This window comes from Dermacentor albipictus, chromosome 7 (genome assembly GCF_038994185.2).
Source record: "Dermacentor albipictus isolate Rhodes 1998 colony chromosome 7, USDA_Dalb.pri_finalv2, whole genome shotgun sequence".
In the NCBI taxonomy this organism is placed as follows: domain Eukaryota; kingdom Metazoa; phylum Arthropoda; class Arachnida; order Ixodida; family Ixodidae; genus Dermacentor; species Dermacentor albipictus.
Window position 1 is genome coordinate 51,162,331 of NC_091827.1, and position 19,503 is coordinate 51,181,833.

The 19,503-nt window shown below is 47.6% G+C and overlaps 2 protein-coding genes across 3 annotated transcripts in view; both read left to right on the forward strand.

Moving 5' to 3' along the window:
• LOC135910125 (uncharacterized) overlaps positions 1-1,586 on the forward strand; it is a 76,850-nt gene extending 75,264 nt beyond the window's left edge. The window contains exon 5 of one of the 2 annotated variants that reach the window (XM_065442170.1): positions 1,298-1,586. In XM_065442170.1, the coding sequence (XP_065298242.1) occupies positions 1,298-1,536 (239 nt within the window). In that variant the 3' untranslated portion in view covers positions 1,537-1,586. The remainder of the gene's footprint in view (positions 1-1,297) is intronic. The other variant, XM_065442169.1, reaches the window with a different exon arrangement.
• A 4,871-nt stretch (positions 1,587-6,457) lies between these two features.
• LOC135910168 (solute carrier family 22 member 7-like) lies at positions 6,458-17,633 on the forward strand. Its single transcript, XM_065442218.1, has 3 exons — positions 6,458-7,410; positions 11,742-12,663; positions 16,965-17,633. The coding sequence occupies exons 1-3, from the start codon at positions 6,568-6,570 to the stop codon at positions 17,360-17,362; spliced, it is 2,163 nt and encodes a 720-aa protein (XP_065298290.1). The 5' UTR covers positions 6,458-6,567; the 3' UTR covers positions 17,363-17,633.
• Positions 17,634-19,503: the final 1,870 nt, after the last annotated feature.

Genomic DNA, 19,503 nt, shown 5'->3' on the forward strand with positions numbered 1-19,503 from the left:
CTGCCCCCTTTATCAACTTGGCAGTACAGTACACAGAGATTTTCAATTTTCCAAATAAACACTGAAACAAAATAACAAAACACTTTGTAAAAACAGCGCTATGAATTGCAGCACAAACATAGGTATTAGAAAGACAAATAAGTGCTCATGGAGAAACGAAAAAAAAAGAATAATAATAATAACAGGTATAGGTTTAAACTGAGTGCAACATTACGTAATCTTGCTAAGAAAAAATCGCTTAATAACATCACTCGAATGCTGAAAGGGGTCAAACAATTCTTTGTTTAATTTATTTAATAATACTGGGACAGTATAAGAAAGAGACTGCTCTGTATAATATGCCCTAGGCGTCGGCACTAACCAAATTTCTTTATGTCTAGTCTGCAGGATATGCGTGTTTGTGTTGTTTTTAAGTGCGAAGCATTTCTTAGCGAACATTTGCCACTTTGACAGTATCTATCTATCTATCTATCTATCTATCTATCTATCTATCTATCTATCTATCTATCTATCTATCTATCTATCTATCTATCTATCTATCTATCTATCTATCTATCTATCTATCTATCTATCTATCTATCTATCTATCTATCTATCTATCTATCTATCTATCTATCTATCTATCTATCTATCTATCTATCTATCTATCTATCTATCTATCTATCTATCTATCTATCTATCTATCTATCTATCTATCTATCTATCTATCTATCTATCTATCACATGTCATGACGTGAACATCATGACATGTGTGTCATGTAGGTTATGAAACAGCCGACAACGTCTTGGTGCTCTCATGGTCGCTCGGTTAACTTTGTACCACAATTGGAATAGTATGACAAGAGTGCATGACGAACATAAATGATAGGTCATGACATGAATGTCATAACTGTCCATGACACGACATGCGCGTCATGTATGTCACGAAATAACCGCCTACGTCTTGGTATGTACCAAAATTGGCATTGAATGACATGACGAACATAAATGATAGGTCATGACATCAATGTCATCACATGCTTGTCATGTAGGTCATGAAACAGCCGCCTACGCCTCGGTGCTGTCACGGTCATTTCGCTAACTTGGTAGGCTCCCCGCACGCTGCTTCGCGTAACATCGAATCCCACAGGGTATGGAATCTGCCGGCTTCTTGAATTATTATTTGCCGCTGCTGGACGTGGACGGCGTTGGCAAAAAAAATTCGCGTCCACAAATGTGGACGCCGTGACTGAAGCGTCCGTACACGGCGCACAACCACCGGCACTGACGCCGAACCCTCGACCTCGTCGGCTCGCAGCGCCCTGCTCTCAGGCGACGGGCCGTTTCTCGTGCAAGCCCAAGGCGAACCAGGCGTGCACCCGGAGGATGGCCCGCGGAAGCTGTCCCGTCTGCCAGTGCGAGGAGTGCCCGCCCAGGGTGTGCCCACGTGACTGCTACGTCATCCAGCTGGACGCCGGCTGCAAGGAGGTCTGCATCTGCACCGGCAAGGACGGCGTGCCGTTCGCCCTCCTCAACAGTGCCACCTACTCGTATTAATAAAGGACGGAATAAAAAGAAAAACAAAAAAGGCAGCAGACACTATGCGACCTTGTACAATCGCATAACAATCTCTCGTGAATTAGTTTCTTTCAAGCTGTTGCTTTATTGTAATTAAACCAGAAACTTTGAAAGGTTGCCTGTGTCCGACTCGGCCGTTTATTCCTCCGTTTAAACGTTACGCGCGTATAGCGCTTCCGAGCACTTCATTAAGCAATGTTTAGCGAAATCGTACTTTATAATGCTCTGCCGCGCTTGCGTAAGTAATTTACTTCAAAGACCGTAATTAATGCACACGCTTTGAATCTTGCCTACACATCAACTACAACATGCCCTATTTCCGCCAAATACAGACGACGTTGTTCGTCTAAGTTTCCGACGACAGCACGGACGCCTAAAATTGCGAATCGAAATAGCTGGAAAATGAGTTTGCATTACAGTTACTTACAGACCTCATAATTAATCCAAAATTGTTTAAAATTTTGTGACAAATTACCCTTAATATGCCCCGCATTCTCACGGAATGTGAACTTGGTGTCGCACAAAATTCACCTACAAGATATTCCGCAACTTTGCGGATAACGGCCGTACAACGCTTACGGTCGAGACGCTTGTTTAAGCAATTTTTCCCAAAGCCCGTAATTAATTGACGCTTTTGAAACGTTGCTGGCAGGTCACTCATAAGATGCCTCTTGTGGTTCCGAAATTTCAACTTTGTAGCACATTGAGTTCTTTCGGGACGTAGGACAATCTACGTGATTCCTAAAATACACTTGTAATGCTCTGGAACACATGAACAAGTGATTTTCTGCGAAGGCTCACTATTAAGCTACACAACTTAAACTTTGAGCGTAAGCCATCCACGACATAGGCCCTCCATTTCGACCAAATATAAACGAGATGTATCGTTCACCAATGAGGCTCGGAAAGCTCACCATGCGCACGCGTATTATACATCAAAATACGGAAAGAATGATTATTCAGTCGTTCTTTCCAAAGCTCACATCCTTATCGTATTTACACCTAAAACTTTCTGTTCATGTTACCCATAGCATGGCCTCCATTTCATGTGCATGTTAAGCTGCTGTCAATTTGGTTCTCTCAGGAGAGTGGGATATACCTAAGCTTATATATATATATATATATATATATATATATATATATATATATATATATATATATATATATATATATATATATATATATATATATATATATATATATATATATATATATATATATATATATATATATATATGTATATATATATATATATATGTATGTATATATGCATATATATATATATGCATTGCATGTATGCGTTGTATGCAATGAAGCAGAAAAGTAACTAGAACACATAAGCATTACAAAGATGTGCCCTTTGGTGGATGTTGAACGTTTCGTTTCTGTTGCAAACCAATTCTCAGTAAAAAAAGCGTAACGTGAAACCCGTAAATCGTGTGTTAATGCTTCTTTGTCGCTGCTTTCAAAACACTTTCTCGTATAGTTTAGACACACACACTAAACTAAACTTCAGATAACTAAATCAGACACTAAATCAGACATTATACCCGTGTCACACGGGCGTTTGGAAGGCCTTCGAACCGATAGCCAGTTGACTCAAAGGTCAAGTTCGAGCTGCTACACGGGCGGTTTCGAAGGCCGCCGAGTCAATAGTCTATCGAGTCAACGGAGCACCTTACAACTCTATCGAAATCTCGATGGCCTTTGAGCAACGGAAACGGAAACAGTGTGAACATGCCCTCTCGTTCAGAGTGTGCTCGTACTCGCGGTTAGAAAGAACAAATCAGACCAAATGCTCTAAAAATACTATATATGAGTGTTATTGATTATTCAATAAAGTGTTTTTGCCACTTGACATGTGCGAGCACACACCGAAACGGCAGCCGCATCGAGCGGCGCAAACGTTGCCGCAGTTTCGCTACTCAACAACTTAAACACTAAACATATAGGTATGGCAATGTATAAACAAATTTTTTAAATGTATAAACAAACATGGACGAAATTATAGTGCTTTTAAATGGTTTTAATGTTGTTTAACCTTTCGTGCATTGAAAACGAAAATAAAGATCCGCAGCGCCACACAATTTTGCGAGAAACGCCTGAAACACTCAACGGCCTTTCAAAAATGCCGTGTAGCAGCGCGACAACTCCTTTGAGTCGATAGAGATGTGGCGTTTCAAGGGCCGTTGACTGGAAGGCCTTCCAAATGTGCCCGTGTGACACAGGTATTAAACTCAGACACTAAACTTCATAATCTCAGACACTAAACTCAGACCAAAATCAGACACCAAAATCACCAAAATCAGACACTAAACTTCAGATAATCTCCTAACCTGCGCAACTCGCCTGATTTCGTTCTATCGCGAAAAAACAGGGAATCTCACTCAGTAAGGGTTTAGTGGGCTGTGTATACATACAAACTCATCATTTATCCTCAGTTGCACAACAGAAGTTGAAGTTTTTTTTAATATTTGAGCCTATATATATGCACCAAGAACGACATTCGTGCAAATGTATGGCTTAAATGACCGCTTTACTGTCTATTACAGGCGCCTATAACACGTTTAGTGCCTATAGACATCCGGGCCTCAAATCATAACAGTCATAACAGGAAAGCGAAACGCGTACCTTAAGAATCAGTGATAGCTTTGTTCCGCATTCACAAATGCAAGTTCATAAATGTGCAATATTTTTCATCAACTGCACTTCCGCTCGAAAGGCTAACCAGTGGCGGCGATGGCCAGCACGCGACGCCTGTGCTGCTGCGCAGCGTAAACAGCACCCCGGAGGCTGCCAGGCGTCATACGCATGCCCGACGCGACGGCGAGTGCGTGCGTAACGAAACCACATCGTTATAAAGCTCCGGCGGCATCGCGACCGTGCGGCCGTACACAACGAGTCAAAAGGCAAAATTTCATCTGCACAGTGTTTGCCTGATGTCATTTCCGCTACGCTATTCTTGCGATGAACGCAATTCATTATTTACTTCTTTTTATTTCTCGTCGATTCTCAGGTACGAATGAATATACTTCTCGAGGCTACGCTTGCCGAAGGTGAACTTTCATTGACTTGCAGAATTTCAGTTTCTCGCGAGGCATCTGCTTTTCCTCTTTCATTGCCTCCTCTCTTTACATTTTTAAAAACATTTGTATGTACCACCCACTCCGACACATCTTCGTAACGAAACGACTGCTTGTATACGTGCTGCACAATACTTTGGCGTTTGTCGGTCGGCACTGCTTCAGAAGAACGTGCAGACTTCGGAACGCGGACAGCGGCGGGCATCGGCCCGGGGACCGCCGCCTCCAGGTTTGAAGTGGAGTTACTGTATAGGCTGCCTTCAGCCTAAAGGGAGTCAATACAGTAATGATGCAGTGATATGATTACAGTGATATGAATACAGTGATTACTGTCAATACAGTGATGTGAATACAGTGATTGCTGTCAATACAGCGATATGATTCGCCGCCTGCGCTGGCTGAAGATTGCACTCCCGCGCGACCAGCTGGCGCCGGCTGGGCAGTCCTTTTCTTTTTTTTTTTTACAGTTTGACGTCGGTCGCAGAACGGTGTCGTTTGGTTCCTCTGGTACGTGTACAATATAGATTAGTTACATCGTACGAAGCCGACAAACAATGACTCTAAATACAGAATAAGGGATGTTACCTGTAGTTCTTGACTGAATTGAAGAAATCGTATGTAAATGGAAATGAGAGTGTATGAAAAATTTGGAGGACGCTTAAGATTCCCCTTTAGGCGTGGAACGCGATAGCGTTCAAAGACCCCTTACTGCTTTTCATGCTTCTCGACAACTGCTGCTTCTGTGACCGTAATGCTTACCGGGAAACGCAGGCTGTGAACGCTATGCACGAAGCCGAGCGTTCTGGTAGAAACGCGGCCTCTTGCGTGGGGCGATCTCCCGTTATTGTTTCGCACTTTTAATATTTCAGTCTGAGAAGGGCAACATAAAGGGCACGCGCTGTCAGTGTTTCTTTTTTTTTCATTACATTTGTTTTTCGGCTCGCGTTCTCAAAATCCAAAGGAATAACTTTGTAAAGAATGAAAGACAAGGCATCACCAACTTTGGTGGTAGTGAAGTGGGTGGGAATGCGGGGTTCGGAATTTGGTTCGAAATTCAATTTGCCGATGCGACGCCCAACGCTTACCCGGGACGCCGAGGCCAGATTTTCCGCGACACGGGCTCCTTAACACTCTCGCGTTAAAACAACTGGCCACAAGTGCAGTACGAATCCAGACCGTCGAATCACGCGTGCGATGCTCTTACTAGACAGACAGACAGACAGACAAAGAGCTTTTATTTTGGTCCTGAGAAGACGATGAGTGTCCCCGTTAGGGGGCAGCGTCTGCGGGCCGCACCCAGGACGGAGCCGGGTGGTTGAGACTCTCGGCGATATCGCGGGCTCTCTGGACAGCCCTGAGTTGCTCTTCCTTGGCGGAGCTGGTGACGAGCCGGAGCCAGTCTTCCTCTGAAGAGGGAGACCCTGAGCCCCCGCACAAGTCGGGGCACTGCCAGAGCATGTGCTTAAGAGTGAATCTGGGATGTCCACAGCTAGAAGAGTTGACTGTTGTGCTAGTTGGTCGTCTATTCTTTGAAGTAGTGGATTAGCGCTTGTCCTTGTCCGTCTTTCTTGTTTCCGATGCCCTTACCACTTGAGTTACCACGGCGCCGCTTTCCAGTCCACTTGCCAGGGCATTAACGCTTATCTGCTAGAACTAGCCCCGGATCGTTAGCCAGCGCCACTCCTCACTGCCTTGGCGGCGGATGTGGCACATCCTTTCTGCCGATTCCATGTTCTCAATATGCGCCATAGTCTAGGACTCATCATCCTAGTAATATCCATAATTATCACCATCAAAAAACGAGCGGAAGATTGAGCTCGTGGTCGCGCGCTGCTCGTTCTGAAGAGGAAGAAGGATCACGCGACCTCGCTCGGCACTCGAACGAAAGGAAAGCCAGTCTTGAAACGCGTCTGCACACCGCCTCAGAATGGCCAAGAAGCGACAGAATTCTTCTTCCACTGCGGTCGACGCCACCTCAAAAGGCGCCCGCACCAACGCCGTCGATCGCACCGCGGGCACCACTGACGTCAGCAGGAAGGACAGCCGCGGCAGATCGACGGTCTGTTACCCTCTCACGTCGCCGGGCAGACCGGACGCCAGACCCTCGACCGGGCATACGGAGACGGTGGGTGCGCCGCCCACTGACCCTCGAGACGGCAGCCCTCATTCTTCAGCGCGCAGACTCAGAAAGGCCAAGAATAAGAAACCGAAGGCTCCCACCGCTCTGGCCGAAGAGGCCCCGGCAAGAATCACCAGTGCCACGGAGACAGCTGCGCCAAGCACCATGGATGCCGCCGTGGGCGCCAAAGACGCCGGCTCGATGAACACACACCGCTTATCGGCATTCACGGCGGTATCACCGCCCAGCAAACTGGGGACTAGCCACTCCGTCTTAGGACAGCCAGAGGTGGTTGCATCCACGACTTCGGCATCTCACGTCACCAGCAGCGTGACGCCACTCGATCACGTCCTCGTCTTCGGTCACGGCAAGTTCCAGTGGGTCATCCTGTTCTGTACGCAGCTGGCCGTCTTCTGCAACGCGGTCCACGCCTCGGCCATGGTGAGCCGGGCGAAACCCGTCGACCACTGGTGCAGACAGCCGGCCGGGTATGGCAACTTGCCGCCTGAGGTGTGGAAGAACAGCAGCATCCCCGTCCAGGAGGACGGTTCGCACAGCCGCTGCTTCCGCTACGAACCGCCGTTCGCGCCGTACGACGCAGGCGACAACTTGTCTTCGACGTTTCCCTGCGACGCGGGATGGGCCTACGCCGTAAGCATGCATCAGTTTCGTGCGATCCATTAGCACGCGTTCGAATTAAGCGCTCAAGCACTGCATTACTCAGATGTATTTCAAAACTACGTGTAGAGTATTACCGAGCGGAATAAAGTCGCTAACTTTGCATTTAAGATTCCTTTATTTTGTCACGTGCACATGCTCCGGGTTTCGTAATTCCTGCCAGACACGATTGGTGAAGGTATATATCGCTGTCTCTTGGTATGGCTCAACGATATGCTCACAAATATCGATTCCTGGGAGAATATATAGCGTATTGAAGTAAAATACGTCCGACAAAATGTCCAAATCCAGTGTTTGGAATAGGGGTTCTCAACATGTGTTAATATATGCCACCTACGCTCATGTGCTCTTGTGCATAAAGCTTCCTCTCTTTTACTCTGTCTCTTTCCATACGTGCGCGCGGAAAAAAAATTGATTGTAGATTATTCGGTTTTCATTAGGCACAAGCGTTTTCATGAAAGAAAGAGAATCCACAGAAGGTGACATTTGTGTTTATCGGTAATATTGAAGGCAGCGACAGGGCGGCTCTGTTGCGAGGCCACAGAGGGTTTGCATAAAAATTTTCAGGAAGCAAAACTGCACATTTTTTAAATTTTAAACTACGTCGCGATAGCTTCTCGTAATATAAAGGAAGCCATTCACATGAAATATGCAGAATCGTTCGATAATATTGCCCCTTTCTGCAACTCTCAGAAGCGAAGCATGCATTGTCAGTCAAAATATTTATCGGTTATTTTTTGCCGCAGCACCCGTCCGTCACAAGAGTACGCTTGCAGTAGAAAAAAAAAAGCTATTCTAAGTACGTTTGCACCAGTTCCTGAAGCGACTTTTTGGAGGCCTTTTGCGTGTCATATGTGCATCTGACTCCTGACACCTTAGACTTCCGTCAACCAAAAAACCAGGCAGGATTCCGTAAAGGCTACTCAACAATAGACCATATTTACACTATCAATCAGGTGATAGAGAAATATGCGGAATATAACCAACCCTTATATGTAGCTTTCATTGATTACGAGAAAGCGTTTGATTCAGTCGAAACCTCAGCAGTCATGGAGGCATTACAGAATCAGGGTGTAGACGAGCCGTATGTAAAAATATTGAAAGTTATATACAGCGGCTCCACAGCCACCGTAGTCCTCCATAAAGAAAGTAACAAAATCCCAATAAAGAAAGGCGTCAGGCAGGGAGGTACGATCTCTCCAATGCTATTCACAGCGTGTTTACAGGAGGTATTCAGAGACCTGGATGGGGGAAAATTGGGGATAAGAGTTAATGGAGAATACCTTAGTAACTTGCGATACGCGGATGATATTGGCTTGCTTAGTAACTCAGGGGACCAACTGCAATGCATGCTCACTGCCCTAGAGAGGCAAAGCAGAAGGGCGAGTCTAAACATTAATATGCAGAAAACTAAAGTAATGTTTAACAGTGTCGGAAGAGAACAGCAGTTTACGATAGGTAGTGAGGCACTGGAAGTGGTAAGGGAATACATCTACTTAGGACAGGTAGTAACCACGGATCCGGATCATGAGACTGAAATAATCAGAAGAATAAAGATTGGCTGGGGTGCATTTGGCAGGCATTCTCAGATCATGAACAGCAGGTTGCCATTATCCCTCAACAGAAAAGTGTATAACAGTTGTGTCTTACCAGTATTCACGTACGGGGCAGAAACCTGGAGGCTTACGAAAAGGGTTCTACTTAAATTGAGAACGACGCAACGAGCTATGAAAGAAGAATGATGGGTGTAACGTTAAGGGATAAGAAAAGAGCAGATTGGTTGAGGGAACAAACGCGAGTTAATGACATCTTAGTTGAAATCAAGAAAAAGAAATGGACATAGGCAGGACATGTAATGAGGAGGGAATATAACCGAGGATCATTAAGGGTTACGGACTGGATTCCAAGGGAAGGGAAGCATAGCAGGAGGCGGCAGAAAGTTAGGTGGGCGGATGAGATTAAGAAGGTAGCAGGGACAACATGGCCCCAATTAGTCCATGACCAGGGTAGTTGGAGAAGTATGGGAGAGGCCTTTGCCCTGCAGTGGGCGTAACCAGGCTGATGATGAAGATGATGTGGTGCTGAGATGTGTGATCGCGGAAAAAAAATTTACTACTGAGAGCAAATGATACTTCCTTTTCCACTACATTTTATCTCGTTTCAAGCCTCTTATCATCTCTAGTCACCTGGAAATGAAAAATATAAGCGGAGAAAGGTTGGCCAAGGTGCGTAGCATGAAAGCCTTACAAGGGCAGGTTTGTCAGCGTGCACATGAAGCAACTGTTTATGAGGATGTGCGGCGCCAGTGGCAAAATGTTCGAGAGAGACCTGAACCATCTATTAGACGTTCTTCCATTTTGAGTTTTATGTGAGCAGCCTTTAATTTTGCCACGCAATCCGACTGAAAGTGGTATTTAAATATGTAGTTCACCACAGGTTTGCGGGACTGAGAGTAGCTGTTTAGGAAAACCAGTTCACCAATAATAGGCAAACGCTGGCGTTCAAGTGGTTTTACCTGTCGAAGACCAGTGTCCATTTTGTCCTGTGGTCTTTCTGCATTCTTCGAAGGTGCTTTTCTTTTTCTGCCTAGATGTCCCAGATGTCGCAGCTTCCACTAACCCAACTTTGTGGATTGTCCTTTTTCAGCTATCATATCAAACTAGGCCATAACCAGTACGCCGGACAGCTAGAATATTTCTACGGATTATTACAGCATATCTAGTAGAAGTACGGTACGCATTTATGCCATCGAATGTCCTCGTTTGCATTTAGCGTTTGCTCAATGCAGCGTACGATTGAGCCAATTATTCTTAATTTTACTTCACCTCGGCGTAAAAAAACTCATTCTCTACATCTAATGGTGAACGTGCACACACTTGTCATTCATAACACAGATCACCGATGGCATCGGGCGACCGGGAAATTATGCTCGCATAAAAATTTCCTATTGTGCGTGTAAGTTTTATTCAGGGTTCTTCCAGATAAATTTGTCTTCTGGTATAGTGGTTGTTATGGCTTTACAAACTCGTATAATTTTGTTTGAACAAGCGCTGTTAAGCCTTCCTTCCTCGGCCTATTGAAGTCTTCAGGCAGCATGGATAACTTGTAGAAAGTAGAATTAAATTAACCATCAGGGAGAGCAGGTCTTCAGGGTGTCTTCTTGCAATCTGGAAACTTCACGCAAAACACGTTTACAGACCTTCTGTAGCATGCCTAAGTTATTCTGTAGGGAGTGTTTCCCGTGGGCACAGGTCTTCGTCGAGATACACCAACGGCTTAATATGTCTTCAATGACCACAGGACGCTTTAACGCAATATACTGTTTTCTTCTACCTTCCTATTACCCTAAACTTCCTCCTCGGTTCCCTCCGAAAAGCGTCATGTGTTATTATGTATTCATTGCAATAAATAAGCAACTAGAAACTGTACTGAGTGAGAAGTGGATAATGCAAAATAGGATCACCATACATGCTTATTAAAAGACTTGCTGCATCTGTCTTCATATCTTCGCACTTCAAGAAATAGTTCCTCTGGAGGTGCTACCTGCACACACACACACAAAAAAAATATTGCTACGGTAATTGAACAACCTTGAGTACGCCGAATTTTCCGAAACGTGCACAAGCAGCCAACATATGCAAGTATAGGAGTGAACATGACAGTTCCCAACACAAAAGGGTCATTTAAATAGGGGATTAGGAAACGATTTCCCTGATATCTTCAACTACGTGCATCCTCGAAAGAATCTCCTGCTCAACTGTGGGCGCAGCGTCCTATGAATAACATCCGCTAATTTGTATTGCCAGGTTCGATTGCCTCACAGATATAGCTACCACTCACGTCAGCAAGAAACAGTTGCTCGCCCTCCTTAGGGTGAGGAGTTTCACTGCGAGGAAGCCGCTGAGCAAAGCCAAGGCGAAGTCATGCGTGCGAATGGCATTGAAAGATAAAAGTGCCAGAAGAAGGCTATTCGCTGGTGCATGTGTAGATGTTTCCTTTGAGACCCGCTTGCCGCTGCATTCTTGACCCGTCACGAACCACAGGGCATTTTTTGAGTAGGTTCAGTAAATCGGGCCAACATTCACTCCATAAATCGTTTACCCAGCGCTTCTGTATTTGTGCTTGGAGTATAATTATAATTAGGTGTGCCTGATTATACTCTGATCGGGCGCGGAACTGATCAAGTTCCCAACGTCAAGGACGTGACGGCAATAAGCATTACAAATTTCACTATTCTTAATCTATGGCATTGTTCCTATCACCTCTGAACCTGCTCAACAGTGAATACCTCTCAATACTTGCAGGCTTCGATCCACACCTCCATCATAGCCGAGTGGGACCTAGTGTGCCATCGACGTTGGATATTGCTCGCAATGGCGGCAAGCTACATGGGCAGCACGGTCGTCGTCATGCCAGTCGCGGGTGTAGCGGCCGACCGGGTCGGTCGGGTTCCGGTGCTGGCCGTCCCGCTGTTCGTCCTGATAGTCGCCGGCACCACGCTCACCTTCGCCACCACGCTGCTCGTGTTCACCATACTGCGCGTCCTCGTCTCCGTTTCGGTCGGGAGCCTGCTCATCGCGGCCTTGGTGCTCCTCTTGGAGGTGACCGATTCATCGCACCGCGTGCTCTACTGCTCCATCGCCATCACCGGTGGAGTCTCGACCGCCAACGCGTACGGCGAGATCGTGTACGACCTGACCGACGGATGGGTACTCGTCCAAATGGTGAACATGCTCCCCAGCGCGCTGCTCATCGGCGCGGTCTACATCGTCGAGGAGTCGCCGAACTGGCTCCTGGCTACGCACAGGTTCCGGCTCCTGTGCAAGATGGCGATGTCGGCGGAGCAGACGAACGGTGCCAACCTAGAACACGCGGCTAAGCGGCTGGAAGGCTTCCGCAAGGAGGACAGGCGGTCCAGAAGCGAGAGCTTGAGCGAGGGGCTCAACGAGGCGTCGCCCCTGGAGGTGTTGACCGACCCGTCGTTCCGCTCCGCGACCCTTGTCGCGTTCGGCTGCTGGTTTCTGGCGATGAGCCTCTTCGGCCAGCTCCGAGGTAGCCGCGATGCCCTACCCGTCTACTATGTCCAGATCGCGCTCGAATGCCCCGCCGTGACGGCCAGCATCTTCCTGCTCGAGCGCAAGGGGCGACACATCGCCACCGCCATCTGCGTGATCGCCCTCGGCTTCCTCGGGGCGGCGCTCGGAGCCTTCTGCTTCATTTTACAGGGTAAGGCCTCCTTCACACACCGTAGTTTTGAAGGGACCCTCACGGAACTGAATCTGTATTGATGGTTAGATCAGTGTTCCGGAAAACCTCTATGTTTTGGGGGGCAGCTGTAGGCGCCCGTTCCTGCGGCTAGCGATGACGTCGGTCTAAGCATAACCGAGCGAACAAGCAAAACAGCGAAGGATGAAACAGGGAACGTGGCTCGGCAGATGAAAAAAAGCCGCGATCTGCGAACGGCGGACACCAACGAGAGGCCCCTTCAGTGACTTGCGCGCTGGGAAACTGGTTTCATGCAAACCAGCGCGACCACTCCATGCGCACTCTTATCTGGTCTCAGCCGGACTACTTTCGTACTACAGTTGGCTCGCGCCAGCTCTCACTTGAGTTTGTTTGGTTTGCTTGGTTTGGTCCACGGTGTAAGACCGTGGTTTGGTCTCCCTCGCGCTTGTATCGATTGTCATGGTTTGCGATTGCTTTGTAATCTGATTGAATTCGCGACCCGGATTGGGTACTGTAGTTTCTGGAAGCCAAGCGCCACCAGCGATTGCACTGGAACACCTTCGACATGTCATGTGAAAAAGCCGACGCGCTTGACCGGCACATCAGATTTTCGACGATTGCCTATTCTGCTGCGTGTCTCTCACATTTCTTGCCTAAATATACCGCGAAATGAAAACACGTATAGAGCTGTGCTAAAATTTCGCGTTAGGGAGTATCTGAATCGTCGGTGAATTTTTTTAATGCGCGACAGCACACTATACTGCTCAAATCTTGGCCGTCTGTGTTTAACCGGGTTTACAATGTGAAGTCCAGTGAGTACGCCGATTCCGGAGCCCGTGTGCTCAAGGGCACGGTTTAGTCGATCTTCATGCCAGTGTTGTGTCTTCACAGGGATAAACGCGATAGTGATAGCTGTTCTTCACGTAGGCATATATATGCACAGGGTGTATCAGATGAACGTTGAAGATTCCACGCACGGCACTGTGAGAATAGATGATATAGACGAAACATCCTAGCTGGATGTAGCTTGGTGATCAAACACTGCTCAGGCTGCTACAAGGCGTTACGAAACAGACAAACATGCTCGTGTGAGGCGACCAATTGTGCGTGTGAATCAAGCGGTTGTGTGAGTGCGCCGGTGACGGCGGTGTCATACAAATTCTTTGCTGTGGTCCGTCAAAGAAACGTTGTGGTGTTCTACAGCACAGGACTTGACTTTAATCTCGTACGATGTTTAAGCGGCATACACCGTTCGTAAGCTATAGGCCGAAATGCAAACACCTACTCAGGGGGTTGCACAGTGCGAGACTCCGATGCAGCGATGTGCCGTCAACTTCGGCGCGTATAAACGTTGTCAAAGGAAGAATGGTGGTGAGGAGTGCAGGTAATTCCGAGAAGGGAGACAACATTGAATAGAAGTTTATCGCTGCGTCGGAAGGGCAGTTATTACCGACGAGTGCCACGTTCTAGGCACGCATGCTGCACTATCGTCTCCGTCAATTGGCCAAGCAGGAGATTTGTGTAAACGTATTTTGTCTTCTCACTGCCATTTATTTATCTTATCTTGAGCTGCTGCTATTGTCGGCGTCGGTTTTGCGAAGGTGGATGTGCTTTAGCTGACGTTATTTGGCATGTTCTATGTCGTGATTTAATGTTTCATTACGTAGGACAACAGTGGGCTTACTGACGCTCTGCCGTTCAAAATTCTGTCCATCAGCCGGAGAATCCGGTGGAACATACCAGAACAGTGTAGCCCGAACGCAAGAAATCGAGGAAGAAATCTAGCACGTGTACTTGACTATGTTTCTTCGGCGACCGCTTTTCACCGGTTAGCAAATATCATACGTCATCGCTCAGCGCAAGACGTGCCAGCATAATTCGGAACTTAGGCAATTCTTATGGTTCAATCTATCTGTTGTGTATTGCCTCGCCGAACCACGTACTATCACATTGCATACGCGACACGAATTGTGTAGTAGTTTCTGGAAATTACGGGGGCACCAGCGATTACACTAGAACATTTGGCGAGTGATATACAGTAGCTGACGCGCTTGACCCGTTGATCAGATATTCGACGCTCACCGACTGCGTTCGCCGCTTTCGTTGTGGCTTGATTACCACTTGCTTTTGTGGGCACGAGTTCACCCAATAAAAGCTAGCCGAGTCATTCACAGTTTTGCTACTGTGTTCTTGATGGTCACTACAACGTGACATCTGGAGGAGGCGGTTGTGCGTTCATGTACCGGACGCCCGCGCAGAACCGCGATCCAAGCCTGTTACCATAAGACCGCACCAACTTCGGCCCGGATCATCGCGCAAGCCTCAGGCTACAAAACCTGCCCCCGGAGCACGGAATTCTGCCTGAGACGGCCAATAATACCGTGACCAACTCAATAACCCCTACGGCAGCCCCAGCGACCCCCATCGTGCTGCAGCAGCCCAGGGAGCCACCGAGCTTCCGCAGATCATCCTTTGAAGACCCGGAAAAGTCGCGGGAAACATACGAAAAGAACGCTGCATTCAATAACCGGAACTGACGACACGGTGCGGCATGTATACCTTAGAAGACGCCGCCAGGACGAGGTTTGAGAACAGGTAATCGACCCTGAAGACACGGTATCTCTTACTTAACGACTTCCTGTAGCTTTCAGGAGCGTCCTGCGCAGAGAGCGAGCCCGAGCTCTGCGTGAAACCCGCATGCAGCTGTCCAACGAGAACATAGCGATCTTGAGCCAGGAGACCGGGGAAGAACGCTATCTGAGTACGGTGAGAACGTGACAGTATCATGCGCTATTCCATTAAGAGGAATGTGCGCGTTGGAGATGCCGACATATGCAACGGTTTCAACACGAAGAACGGAGTTGCCCCTACTCGTATGACACAGTCGGTCGGAATTCTACCCTACTACTCCGCTCGCCCTATGAAGGAAATCAAGGGTCCAGCCCAGTAATGTTTCGCTATTAAAAGGCGTTCGAGACCCCTTTGAGATAGGGATGATGCGACAATCAAGTGATTTCCTGGGGACGTATTTTGCCACAGAAGTTTACACATCGAAGCGACTCAAGATAACCACACCAGTGATTAAAAAAGAATGTAAACAGCCTTTTTAACCAAAAGAATCAGATCCTAATGCAAGACCAAAAGCCCTACATAATAATAATAATATTTGGGGTTTTACGTGCCAAAACCACTTTCTGATTATGAGGCACGCCGTAGTGGAGGACTCCGGAAATTTTGACCACCTGGGGTTCTTTAACGTGCACCTTAATCTAAGTACACGGGTGTTTTCGCATTTCGCCCCCATCGAAATGCGGCCGCCGTGGCCGGGATTCGATCCCGCGACCTCGTGCTCAGCAGCCCAACACCATAGCCACTGAGCAACCACGGCGGGTCCCTACATCCGAGAAGCTCGTAATTGCTTCCAGAAATAGCAAAGGCGGACGCTGCTTACTTTTACAGCTACAATGAATAACAGCCATTTTCACTTAGAACATCGAAACTGAAGTGTCGTTGAATGCATATTTCATGCCTCTGCATTGGGTACACGACAACGAACCACAGGTAATCAAAATTAATCCGGAATCATTCATTACAGCAGGCCTCGCAATCAGACCATGCTTTTGGCACGTAAAAGCACGGAATTCATTTATTTGCATACTTTGAGTAGCGCACGAAACACACGAACCAAGGAAAGGAGAAGACGTCACTTGGGCTGCGCTCATGTCATATTGTCCTTGCCTTTGTTTGTGCGTTTCACGCGCAACCTAAAGTACGAATATGAATAGGTACAACTAGACCAGCTTTCATTTGTTCTGCTGCATACACACGTATGTTATTTTTCTTTCTTTCGTGCGTTTCGCAGACGCTCACGGGTGACGCGATTCGTCCAGCATCGCCATCAGGCGATCATGAAACTATCGATATCACAGCTTGACAAGGATACTTGCTTCATGCTCGCCCGACAGCCGTAAACAGTGATGATGGTGTAAACAGTCACGATGCTAAGGGCGAGAAAGTTGCACTCTTCGGCACTTCAGTTGGTTTTCTGATGGAAATTAGTGATTATGTATGTGAGCGTAGGCTTACTGTTTCCATGCGTTTGAAATGATGCGAGTGTGTGGAAATTAAGAATTACAAAGCGTTTAATAACGATAACTAAGCCTGAAGCACAAATCAATGTAACACTCCCTTATGGTAGACGGATGATAGCAGCGGCAGACTTATTGTTTTAGTCGGAACCACTATGGCCAAGGTTGCCGTTGAATTTAATGCCATCGCCATTGGGACACCACCTGTTGCAGGTCCTTCGGGCGGTGATGGTTTGGCGCGCCACCTCGAGACGACCGTCCGCGTGGCGGCGCTGCTGGCCGTCGACTCGGTCCATCCATCCATCCATCGGTCGTTGTCAGCCTCTGCGTCATCACGGTCGAGATGTACCCGACCGTGCTCAGGGCCGGTGGCCTGGCCTTCGCCTATGGGGACGGTCGGTTGGGCGCCATCGCCGCGACCTTCGCGAGCTCCGGCTCTCGCCCGGGTCGGGGCGTCGAGCTCGCCGTGGTCTCGCTGCTGCTGGTGGCGTTCGGCGCCCTGGCCATGGTCGCGATGCCCGAGACCACCAAGATCCACGCCACGAACACGTCCCCCGTGGTCGACGCGCGCACGGCCGAGAGGGACAAGTGGATGCTCGACGCGCCCCTGAGGCTCGCCCGAGGCAGGCGAGCGTCGAGCATGGTCCACACGGGGCGCAGGAGTTCGGCCGTCTCGCCATCCTGAAGCATTTCCAACCGCCTGCCCATTTCGGCGAAACTATTTCTTCGACTCCAGCGACCCTATAAGCCATGTGCACCGCTGAACCTATGACATTGAAAGGGCTGTGGGAGCTTTGGAAATAACCATGCGGATAGTTTATTTCTTTGTTACATCATAGATATTTGTGTGCGTGTGACGAAGGTATAGGCTGCTGTCGTGTTGGTGTGACCAATTCTACAGTGGGGACGATTTTCTTGCGCACCACCGAAGCACAGACAATGCAGTGCTTGGAGGATGACGGGACAGCTATTGGCCATGGCTATATTTTTTTTATGGTTTGCGACTATATCGTCGATTATGCAGGAAAGTGAAATAAGGAGGTTCGCACACGTGCTTCTTTCCTGTTATGTACTTTTTATGCTTTCGTAGGTATAAACTGGCGTTCGCTGCCATGCGGCAATAAGTGTACTCGTATAAGATTCCCCTTTCTTTTTCGTAGCAAAGCTCGGTTATGTTTTATTTTATGATTATTATTTATATTTATGTTCAGTAACGCGACCATTCACTAACGCCTGCTTTCTCGCAGCGTCCGCGCATGGTATAAATTAGCGCTGCGGAGATGTGCGGTTGAAATCGCGAGAAGGGTGCGAATCTATTTCGACTTCTGGAAGGTCGTAGTGCAAGAAAATCGCGCTCTGCATTGTTAACTGAGCGTTTTAAATTGTGAAGATCTGTAAGCATTCTGGAACCACCACTGGAATCTGTTAAGTAACGTCCTCACGGTTTCCTCGCAAGCTTAAAAACACTGCGTTGAGTGCTTGCGAGATTGATTGCAACGTCCGCACCTACTGGGTTCATACATGTATGTGTTCTACAGAATCGACAACCTTCAACAATCGAAGCATAAAAGTGCTGTGGTAAGAGACGAGTGTTTATTGCACAAAACACACGCGTGCGCTTGCCAGTGCAGTCTAGCGCCATTTGAACGTTATCGCGCGAGTGTCGACTAAAAACACGAACGGCGCCACGGCCCAGAGTCGTCTTTTGAGGAGAGGCAGGTATATCGGGCAAGCTCAATCTTTTTTTGCTATTCATTATGCTGCGGTCACTCCCGTCTGGTGAAAGCGCTTTTTCATTTTCTCTTTTTGCTTCAGGGAACAAGCAGTGATGGTACTGCGCGCAACACATTCTTCGGTATTATAGAAAGGGTGGCGAGGTCGTCGCGGGAGTGATTGCTGTAGCATGGAACAGCCAACGAGGGAGAGAAGAGCGCGAAAGCTTTATTTTCGCTCTCCCAAAACTGGCCGCTATGTTGGCCGACGCTCTCGCGATTACCTTCAAATAGCTCTATATACTGTACATAGACGCGGAAAAGCTAATATGAAGGAACGTAGTCGACACACACCGCAGTTTCTCTATTAACGGCGAATACAACCGCTGTGTAGGCACGCCTAACGTTGATAATCTGCTAAAGCCAGGAAGCAGAGGCGTTTTATGGACAAATTGTTTATGAGAAACTGCACCGAAACTCTGCAGTCGCCTTAGGGCATCATCATCATCATCAGCCTGGTTACGCCCACTGCAGGGCAAAGGCCTCTCCCATACTTCTCCAGCAACCCCGGTCATGTACTAATTGCGGCCATGTCGTCCCTGCGAACTTCTTAATCTCATCCACCCATGGACTTTCTGCCGCCCCCTGCTACGCTTACCCTCCCTTGGAATCCAGTCCGTAACTCTTAAGGACCATCGGTTATCTTCCCTCCTCATTACATGTCCTGCCCATGCCCATTTCTTTTTCTTGATTTCAACTAAGATGTCATTAACTCGCGTTTGTCTCTCACCCAATCTGCTCTTTTCTTATCCTTTAACGTTACGCCTATCATTCTTCTTTCCATAGCTCGTTGCGTTGTCCTCAATTTTAGTAGAACGCTTTTCGTAAGCCTCCAGGTTTCTGCCTCGTAGGCGAGTACTGGTAAGAAACAGCTATTATACACTTTCCTCTTGAGGGATAATGGCAACCTGCTGTTCATGATCTGAGAATGCCTGCCAAACGCACCCCAGCTCATTCTTATTCTTCCGATTACTTCCGTC

What these genes read in the sequence shown, in the direction of transcription:
- LOC135910168 (XM_065442218.1), top strand. Translation starts at nt 6,568, where the DNA reads ATGGCCAAGAAGCGACAGAATTCTTCTTCCACTGCGGTCGACGCCACC. An exon ending in ACGCGGGATGGGCCTACGCC is followed by an intron (nt 7,411 to 11,741) that starts GTAAGCATGCAT and finishes CAATACTTGCAG; the next exon opens with GCTTCGATCCACACCTCCAT. An exon ending in CTTCTGCTTCATTTTACAGG is followed by an intron (nt 12,664 to 16,964) that starts GTAAGGCCTCCT and finishes CACCTGTTGCAG; the next exon opens with GTCCTTCGGGCGGTGATGGT.